The sequence below is a fragment of the Varroa destructor genome, unplaced genomic scaffold (assembly GCF_002443255.2).
Source record: "Varroa destructor unplaced genomic scaffold, Vdes_3.0 BEIS01000004.1, whole genome shotgun sequence".
In the NCBI taxonomy this organism is placed as follows: domain Eukaryota; kingdom Metazoa; phylum Arthropoda; class Arachnida; order Mesostigmata; family Varroidae; genus Varroa; species Varroa destructor.
Window position 1 is genome coordinate 2,086,638 of NW_019211457.1, and position 10,281 is coordinate 2,096,918.

The 10,281-nt window shown below is 36.7% G+C and overlaps 2 protein-coding genes across 12 annotated transcripts in view; both read right to left on the reverse strand.

Annotated features, from left to right (window-relative positions):
* Positions 1 to 1,114: 1,114 nt before the first annotated feature.
* On the reverse strand, positions 1,115 to 5,767 carry LOC111248961 (G patch domain-containing protein 11). Of its 11 annotated transcripts, none has more exons than XM_022802131.2 (6): positions 5,396 to 5,767; positions 4,649 to 4,807; positions 3,577 to 3,691; positions 3,231 to 3,350; positions 2,651 to 2,902; positions 1,115 to 1,880 (listed from the first exon to the last, which is right to left on the reverse strand). In XM_022802131.2, exons 2-6 carry the CDS (start codon positions 4,763 to 4,765, stop codon positions 1,633 to 1,635), a joined length of 852 nt encoding a protein of 283 aa, XP_022657866.1. In that variant the 5' UTR covers positions 4,766 to 4,807; positions 5,396 to 5,767; the 3' UTR covers positions 1,115 to 1,632. The 11 variants fall into 11 exon arrangements, with proteins under 11 accessions (XP_022657866.1, XP_022657862.1, XP_022657863.1 ...); XM_022802127.2 differs by having other exon boundaries at positions 4,649 to 4,815; XM_022802128.2 differs by having other exon boundaries at positions 5,310 to 5,767.
* A 934-nt stretch (positions 5,768 to 6,701) lies between these two features.
* LOC111248963 (uncharacterized) overlaps positions 6,702 to 10,281 on the reverse strand; it is a 32,164-nt gene continuing 28,584 nt past the window's right edge. The window contains exon 2 of the mRNA XM_086986747.1: positions 6,702 to 6,922. Coding sequence (XP_086842873.1) covers positions 6,762 to 6,922 — 161 coding nt within the window. The 3' untranslated portion in view covers positions 6,702 to 6,761. The remainder of the gene's footprint in view (positions 6,923 to 10,281) is intronic.

A 10,281-nucleotide genomic window follows, 5' to 3' on the forward strand; every position in this document is an offset into this window, starting at 1 on the left:
TCACTCCGTAATATCCTGTAGAATATTAAGTAAGAAGTTCTGACAGGTAGTCCAGGTCTTTACTAGTCTTCAGGACCCATTGTGGTCTAGGTCAGAATTCGGGGATGGACACAGTTTATTTCGTGCTGGGAGCCAGATCTAATGGAATGCCTAGCCGTGATTCTGAACCTAAAACTCAAAATATAAAAATGCCCTGACCTTTAATTCAGTCTCGTATTAGCTAAATATATAGCGATTTTTTAGAATCGCCAGGATCTTACACAACACAATTGTTTATACAATAGCGTTTTATGATTCACCTATTAAACAGAAAATTATACATTTCGGACATTATTGATAAAGGTCTCCAAATTCATTAAGCTCTAATGACTAAAACCCATTATTACGCCCTGTATGGCTCATTGTTATCAAGCCTGCAATGGGTTTTCTGAAGCAGTCAAAAACCCAATGTACTTTGTTGCCTAACAAAGATAGATTTGAAAATGAAATACTAACTATTTCATCTTAGTATTTAAAGATTATAGATAAGGGAACATTTTGAATTTAAATTTTGAACGTCGCATATCCAAGAGCGGCAAATAAATGAAATATTTTTGATAAAGAAATGGGCAGTGATTATCGTAAGTAGTCTAAGAAGGGCAAAACATTGAGCGTTCATTTTAAATTTGTCCCTTAAACAACGCAATAAAAACTAGCGTTTCTATTGGTCACGAGACTTGACCGAAACATCATAATAAGGGTGGAGATGATAAAAAAAAGACGACAAATGTAACTGACTCAAAATTGTGATCGAAAGTTAAATACATATAGTTAAATACAAGTAAATTTAATTATAAAAAATTCAAATTATTAATATTCATATTATATTAAGTATTTTTTCCATTTCACAAACTATGTTCCATGTTTGCGGTTAAATCTTCCAAGTCATTTTAGCTTAGCCTTAATTTTGGTACGTTATATAACTAGATGAAATATAAAGACAATTTCCTAACAATCGACAGCGTTAGGTGTAACCTTTTTTATATTTTATACTATATTCTATTGTAACGTAACTTTCTTTATTGAGTATCCATGAAGAGTTAATGTAGTTAATGAAATTAATTCATTTGATGAGTTCTATATACACACTAATTTATTCAAATAGCTCATTCTGGCAACAACTGCACGTACCTTTATATAAAATATTGCCAGCAATCATCGGGCTTGAACAATCTACATATATATATATATATATATATATATATATATATATATATATATATAAAGAACATACGACATAAAACAATTATTGGTTGCGCACACAAAAACAGAAGATACACAAATTTCTTCGAGTATATGAACGTTTTTGTCCTTGATTCTCTTGATACCAATAGTGTTGCTGAATACCAGTCAATCGTAACTATACTGGTACGTTTCTCAAATCATATATAAGTGCCTATATCATATTTCTGATTTCGGTATTTTACATTCCTGAACACATGGGACCCAGACGTAGCCCCGGGTATCCTAAGTTCGTTGTCTACGTCACGGAAAATGGGTTACTTTTTTTGACTGAACCGCTTCTATATATTTATGTAACGGTTATATTCTGCACGAAGCTCAGACAAATAAATATGGTAGAGAACGAGTGTTTTAGCCATCATCATGAAATTCACGGCTGTCTCCCGGACAGTCAGTCAAATCCTCGCCGTCCTGATAGCGACATCCGCACCAGACACAATAGAAATATTTTATTCGCAAATATTTGGTTAAATCATGGAGAATGACTTCGTCTTCATGGAGGTCATTCTCGCCGCACCTGTCGTCGTTGCTAGAGGCATTTTCATCATCCGCTGGCTCAACCGGTGGCCAAAAAAGCTTATTTTCTGGTTGCATCAACCCTGCACAAGAGAAGTTATTTGTGGTAAGAATGAAATTCATTTACTATATTTGGGTATGATTTCTCATCTTATGTAGCATAAGTAGGGCGCGTATAATATAGCATGGTTATGATATTTGAGCCGCACTTCTCGTTGGAGATCTTGCTTTATGAGCTACCCTCTGAAAGCGCACTCATGGTAAAAACGTATTTTAAAGGATGTCAAATATGAAGGCAATAACTGGGTAGCCATTAATAGAAGATTTGTAAAAATGTAAAAAAAAATACGCTAATCAAGGATGTACTGAGCTGATGCAGGTAAAAAAATGTGACAGAAAGCTGTTTAAACGTTTCGTCCGTGCGGCAGATTATGACTTAAGACTAGGATTACGCTATTTTTTGTTCCCATTTGCTTCTGTAGGCGTCAGATACAGCATCCAGACGAAAATTCTACTTTGGAGGTTCAAGCCATATTAATTGCTTATTTTTTAATTGCAACGGCCTCACCAGTTACTGGCTAGGTTTGTCCGTTCCTATATGAACTACGTTCGCTAAGTTTCACATATAATAATCGAAATGTATTGCACATTTGTTTCTAATAATCCTATAACAGTACAGGACTCTCACTAGAATTTTTAAAGAAAACGAACTCCGGGCGGGGCTAGAAGCAGCAGCTGTTAAACGACTTGCGATTAAAAATGTTAGCCAATAATAATCTTTCGAATTTCTACGTCGATTTTGCTGCTTTTAAGTACTGCTTTGAACGGCAATAGTTGTTTAAACTTAACCTACCGTTTTCAAGGTCCATTTGTCTGCAGGCGCGTCTACTTCTGGCGAGATCATTTCGAACGGCTTTTAGTTTAAAGTCGTCGCATTTTTTTTTACGAAAATCATTCATAAGAATGTGGGGATTCGTCTTTTCCGTGCCTTTCTTTACATAAGCTTTCAGGCGTTCTTTAGCTTTCTCTTCTTTGTCAGCTGCTAAACCAAGGCCACCTCGGCCATCCTTTTTTAATATTAGGGCCAATGGCTCGATTAGAGGACCTGTGCCATACACAAAATGAAGTCTTGTTAGAAAAAAGAGGAAATACTCTTGTCTAGCAGAATAGATTCAATTATTAGTAGTATCGTACTATAATTATTGAGTCATACCTGCGGATTAAAAAGTAAGGGCGGTATATTAAAGATAATATACAATGATGAATTAAGCATGATATTATGAATTAGTCAAACCTGTGTAATATATTATACTTATTTTAAATTAACTTTTACTTGTTACCTGGTGCAAACCTGAATAATATGTAAATAAATTGACATGGATACTAATATACAATTTCGTTTACAATTCTTACGAATTATCTGCTAAACTGACCTGTCGAACTAGCGCTGGTTTCGGAAACCCCGGAATCAGTCGGGCTGTCGGAAGTGGTCACTTTAGTTTTGCCCAATGTCATACCGGGTTTGAACCCCATGGCCGCCAGGAGAGCAAATCCTATTAAAAAACAATAAATTACATAAACGTATTATTTAGCAGTAATCACAATACGGTAACTTTCGGTACTTACAATTTGCATTTTAGAGGTAAATGCATGATTAGGCTTTCTTCTTTTGATTGACAATCTTCGCTGTAATTGTTCCGTTTGTTTTGATAACACATTTAGTTCGAGAGATACATAAAAGATGCAACTACCTATGTGGTATATAATGTCATCCCCTACCTTTATTACTGGCACTGATGGATTTCTTCAGACCCGTGTTCCGTTGCTCTTCTTCGAGGATGTGGCGTTTTTTTGTTCGAGCGATTGCGTCCCTTTCAGCTTTACGTTTGACCATCTAATGCAAAAACATCTACATGTAAACCAAATTACACCAAATAATACTCTTGGTCGACAGATAATTAGTTAGGTCTTAGTTTAGAAACTAATGCTGACAACTAGCAAATTGTAGTATGACACATTTGTAAGTAACAATGGCAGCTATGGGAACAATAATTGCAACATCATATGATTTTATTCAAGTATTTCGAATAAATTTTAGCAATATTTACCTACCATTAAGAAAGCCGCTATGACTTTTTTAAGTTCCAACAAAGCATTATCTTATCGAAAGTCTGATAGAATAGTTTTTATACAGTTATGTCAGTGCAGTACAAAATGATGACATGACTAGTAGAACATTAAATTAGCATTGATATTTTCAAAAAAAAAACTAAGAATTGAGCACTAACTATGCCGCTAGCTAGCTTGCGAGTCGTTGCGTTAACAACGTGCTATAGTGAAAAAATATAATATTTCAAAATTGAAACAAATAAAAGATAAGAGAACAAAAAAATAACGGAATGAACGGATAAAAATGCCTCGGTAAATCAGCTTTAATGACCCTATGTCTCATTTAATCGAAATATGGCTGAACGATTTCCATTTAGGTGCGCAAATGTTGTCAAAACATTAAGAAAGTTTTTTAAATATAAAAAAAATTGGGAAGACGTACGTGCCATCAATATGAAAATCTCTTAACAAGCTTTTTCCTTCGAGATGTCGTTTAGACGTGCGATTATTTCTGTCGAATAACGTAAATAATGTAAATGTGAGTGGTTTTTATATTACAGAACGTATGAATAAAGGCAAAATTCGTGTTCCATTTTCTCATTATTTGCGTATTGTAATTTTAACGTTTGTTTATTTACAACTCATTTTTTTAACAACATCAATTTATCTTAGAACTTGAAACCGTACATTTCAGCATACACGTTAATTTTAAACTATTTACTATGAAAAACAATAACTATACCTCAATTTCATGTTTCTCTGTCTTCTTTAGTGGCAGGCCGACACGAGCGACTTGTTCAGCTTGGACCAGAAGTTTGTCACTCATATAATCCTCATCGGGTGATGAATCTTCAGCCATAGTGGTAAAACTTTTTTTTGGTCGGCTATTTCTTCATATTTCCTATAAATCTATGGGAGTATTATGTATTTATTTACGTTCCATCGCGTAAGGACGAAATAAATGTCCATGTATTTTGTGTAATTCACTAAAAGCTGAGTAAAATATCTACACGCAAAAACATCAACTCGTTAATGTTCAACTAGTCTTTATTTAGTGCCCCCTAATTGCTTAATTTCCGTCAGCTATGAAAACAATTTTGTTATTAGTTTTATTATCGGTTTAGAAAGACGTTAGTGATTGATAGTAAAACACGCAAGCGCTGTTTATGGAGCGGAGTAAGTATGTCAGTTGATATTTGACACAACAAAGCTAACAAATAATAAATTATTGTATACGTATGATAAAAATACACTGGTAACTATTTATTTTGTTAAAGGTAAATATTTAACTAACAGCAATTGAAACATCATCTTTATACCTTGAATAACAGCCTAAGATGATTTACGTTACGCGCCTGCGTTAAGAGCGATTACAGGGGCCTACCTGCTTGACGTTTAACTACCTGTCATTTAGGTTCGGCTACTGTCAGGAAAATATCTTCGTTCTATGGCCCTCCTAAGTCAACCTGTACGTTGCATACACATTCACCTTACTAATCACTTTGTGCCGACATTCAATGAATACTAGCTCGAATTTGTTGCACTCAACCACGTAAGCAATGCGTAGATATTCGATATATATCTAGATTCACGAATAACATCCATCACTCGTCCGAACGAGCTGCGCATTAAGGGGTATTTGTGCTCGTCGTGATGGTGCAGTAATAACGTGTTCGCCTACTCAACTTAGAAACACTTCCTATACTTCTGTTTTTTGCCATTTGAAGCAATGTTTAATTAAGGCGATACTGAACGTGGAGACCGAAACTTTTATTGAGTTTACTTGTACTTTTCTGTTGTTTATTTTGAAAAAATCCATTCAAATGAGTTATTGGCGGCGAACAAACACGCGAATATAGCCGGATAAAGCGAAGAAAGGGCGCAAAAGCTGTCTGCTTTGAAAAAGCCCGGCATACTTGTTTACTAGCCAATAGAAATAATGCGTAAACGATAAGTTGTATTCTGCACGAATGTATAGATTGGATGAAATAGTCGCGCTATGGGTTTATCTCATTGCATTCCTATGTTGTGTAAGCTAAGAACCTTTCAAGTAAGGCTAAGTAATGTATTTGAAAATTGAATTTGACTATTGATGATTAAAACTGCGAGTGACGATGCATCCGCACTAGTATTACATTAAACGCATCTGCAAATATGAATTCATCTTTTTTTTTTAATTTCATTAAATTTCATAAAACACCTTTCTAATACTTCATAAAAATACTATATGATCAAGGCTAAGGTCGTGTTTGGACCACATGTAATGTCTTACGTTATGATATGTATTACATGCGAGTGAACATTTTACAGCGATGTCCTTCATTCCAAAAATTCATTCTGACCTGTGTCAACAGCTTCCAATCAATTATTGAAACTCAAATTCAGATGCTACGCGCCTGCACGTTCGATAAGTATCGACAAAAAGGGTCTACGGCATTGACAACTTCCAAGCCATTCCCCAATAATGTTACCCGACGCTCGGTTTGCGCAACGACTGTCATTTTGCCAGAATGGGTTGTGCCCCAGTTATGTATGACCGCGATATTCCACGATGCGATAGTAGCCGACTGTATTTTAATTTCGCCCTCAAACAAAAGTATAACAAAAGGTAATCTTCTACCCGTGGTATTCGTGTAAAACAGAAATCCAATACCTTCACAGTGACAAGAGCTGAACCGTGTAATGAACAGGTAATGCCGGCCGCTTACGCAGTAGAATTTACTCTTCAGTGGCCTTCAATCCGTTTTCAAGGCATCACGAACTTCTTGAAATCGACCAATTAAGCTTACTTACGCCTTTGCATCGTCGAAGCTCCGACGCACGTTGGGCGAGCGGCGCCCCTGGCAAAGTCGACGTCATTTTGTGAGCGCAGGTACTTTCGTCACTGGGTAAGCATTGGAGGCCATGGTCTCGCAGTTTGTTCGCTTTCGGTATGATGTCACAGGACGGGCAGCTGCACGGCAATTCGGCGAGGAATGATTCTTAAACGGAAACCTCCATTGTGGAAACGGTTCATCTGGAAACAAATAACGTTGCTGTCATTGGAATAAACCCGTCACCAGCACAATTGACTTTGTCTACAGTCTTCAATTGTCGCAAGCTCAGAGTTCAGTTAGTCCAAACCAGGCAAAGATGTCAATTTTGGCCTCAGGGCAAACAGACTCGTCGAGCCGCCTGCAAGAAGCTATCCGAGAAGCTTATCATTACTTGTTTATTGCGATTCCTTAAAAGGAATTAGCAATTTCTTTTTAGCGTAAACGTATGATTTACATAAGTATGTACGGCGGGTTACGGCGCCTTCACTAAAATTTGTTAAATGCTAATTGCTAAGAAAACATAGCGATGAAACTTCCACAGAACTCCGTTGTACTATGACCGTAGCATAGGATGCCAGTTACTATGAAGCATATTAGACTGCTATACCGTTCCTAATTATTTACTATTACTATTGATAATATTGTTCTATGGCACTGGAACCCGCCATGATCTACGCTTTCACAAAAAATTTTCAATCGAAATGTCGAAGAAGTACACCTTTGTCTATTAAAGTGGGATCCGTTTGAGACGCCAAAGAGTCCCAATCAAAAATAGTCCCAAACAAGTGCGGATGCATTGCATCAATTGGGATCACATATTATACGATTCAGTATTCATGTTATAGAAGCGATTTAGCTACAAATGGCATACGGGGTTCTTCGCTTTGGCACTGAACTTTTCAGTGCGATCAAACTCACAAAAGAGAAGTGTCCGCAAACGGCAAATGCATGTTTAGATAACATACGTCACATGAACTGCATACGGCCACTTTCTGCTCAAGTGTAGGTGCTGAAACCTATCGTCGACCCAGCATTGTTGAAACTTTTGCCTATACCGGGCAAAGGAAGGTCATTAGCAGTTGCCATATAAGAGTTATGATTAGGTATACTAGATATCATCGGTACTAAAAATGTACCTTACTTCAATTTGTTAGGATGACCTCAATGGGTCCCCACTGGAGGTTAACTTCGTTATGCTAAGTGGCCCTGCCAACAGTTCACCATGACTGGCCAGTCTTTTAGGTAACTGATCCTGAAGTTCGATGATGTTATTAATACGCAGTTTACGAACGGTGGTAACACAGCAGAATGCATAATATTAGCATAGGTATTCCACAACGATGTAAACTCTTTCAGGTTTTTTTTAGCCTTCGTAAAAAAATAGACTATCTATTTTTGTACCTTATGATATCCTAGACGCGTTGTAGGGTTATGGGATAGTGTTATGGGTAACGTATTGACCTGCCAAACCCTGCTAAACTTGATACATTCAAACTTGAACGTCGACATGATTTATTTTGTGCTGGAAAGCTTAACAGCGACACCGGACGTAAAACCCGAAACGGAGCTACGGGATCTCTTGAACATCACTAGGTACTACGTATTAAAAAAACTTGCAAGAGTAGAACTAGCAAATTTTATTGGAAATTGAACAACACGTTCTTCTGTCCGTTATAAGATTGGCAGAATGTGATTATTTAGAAAAAGAGCTCGATTGCGAGTTATAACGATGAAAATCTCTTAGACACAATAAGGGATTTCTTTCGGCATTTCTTTTTATAAATTTTCTTTGAGGTACGAACTACAGTTTTGGATTCAGACTGTAACTTTCATTTCCATAGTCTACAAGTCAAAATCGTTAAATATATAATTACTTAAATGCTATTACCATGAATTTTTATAACAAACCGAACCCTATTCAGAATAGATCCGGACGGCAAAGGTGCAGTGAAAACGTAGGTATTTGGTGATAGTTGCTTAGGTCAAAAACCGTCTAATAGTCAAAAACGTCTCCAGAATGAAACAGTATTTTGTATAGTTCAGATATTTGCTCACCTCGACTGAAGTAACCGAAGATAAATGTATAAATTGCTCTGTGTAACTTTTCGCTGAGTAGTCAGGCGAGTCGCCAGAATAATGTCGGTCTGCATTGTCATGCAGAGCTCTACCGATACAAAAATGCTTGCTTCGGGTATTCTCGGTAGGAGGGCGATCCATATTATAATATGTGCTTTCAATTTATCCAGGTAGTATTAATTTATATTGGTTAGTTGGTAGTAATAAAACGTAAATTTTTTTTTTGTAGAATGGGCCTGACTTTTAATGAACTCGAATTTTCTTCTGTAACATTTAATATAACGTTTTTTTGAACGTTTTTAGATTTCATTTGATATAAAAATGGTTAGCGTAATTGATCTGAATTAATAGTCTCTGATGATCAGCGCCTATCAAAGAAAAAACAATACCTTATTCAATCTATTGCATACTACATTTCTGGATCCTGGTTTTACGTATCTGAGCCGTTAAAAAAAATTCGCATGCACTAGGAGACTGCGCATATCTATCCGACTGACTGCAACACAATGTCAAGGAAACGTTTGTACAATCACATGGCCAGAGCAAGCTATTCCACATAGAGTCGTTAGAAATATTAGACATATTGGTCATTTTCACCCTGGCGATAATGGCGACCCTTGGATCACCCTCTTAAGTAAAGCTGAAATCGTGCGATAAAGCATACACCGACACGCTCGGCCTAAACTCCCATACCTCCTAGTATGCTAATTTGGCGATCCAGGGCGCAACTCCGACATATTGTAAACTATTTTTTTTTAAATAATACGTCGTCCACATATAATAGTTTTCCTTATGTGTCAAAATGTCAGATATTTTATGTAGCGAAGGTACCTGTTCGAACTAGAGTCGACCTCGCAATGTCGTTCTCGGCTTGGCATGTCCGCGCAAGTAGGACGAATGCGCCGTCAATCGGGAAGTATACCTCACCACCCATTTGACAAACCACATTTAACTGGATAGGCCACCTTTTAGGTATCTGTCAAGATAAATTCCCATTTGCCTGCCACAGTTACTGTTATTACGGGTGCGGTGAGATGAGACCCACGCATTTACTGGTAATAGTCTGCTGTCGGTATAGCAACATGCCCAAGATTTTGGTGTCGTACGGGGACGAGTATACGAACGTCGTCAGTTTTGTTTAAATTGGATTCCATGCTGCTGCAGACAAGGTAGGTTTTGAATTGAAGCGCATCTGTCCGAAACGACATTTACTGTTATCAGAGCGGAGCAAAAATAGGCTTACAGTTGAGGTAGGTGATTAATGGGAAATTTCCGATTATATATATATATATATATATATATATATAAGCAAACTTTCTATTTAATGCAGAAAAACGCTTTTTCAGTACTCATAAGAATAAAACGATACATGAACGATCTCTTTCCATAAATTATATCGCCCACCCGTAGAGATTCATCCTTTTCCTGTATAATTATACCAAACCTTTATAATAATACGCTCTATAATAAAAGACGTAATAAA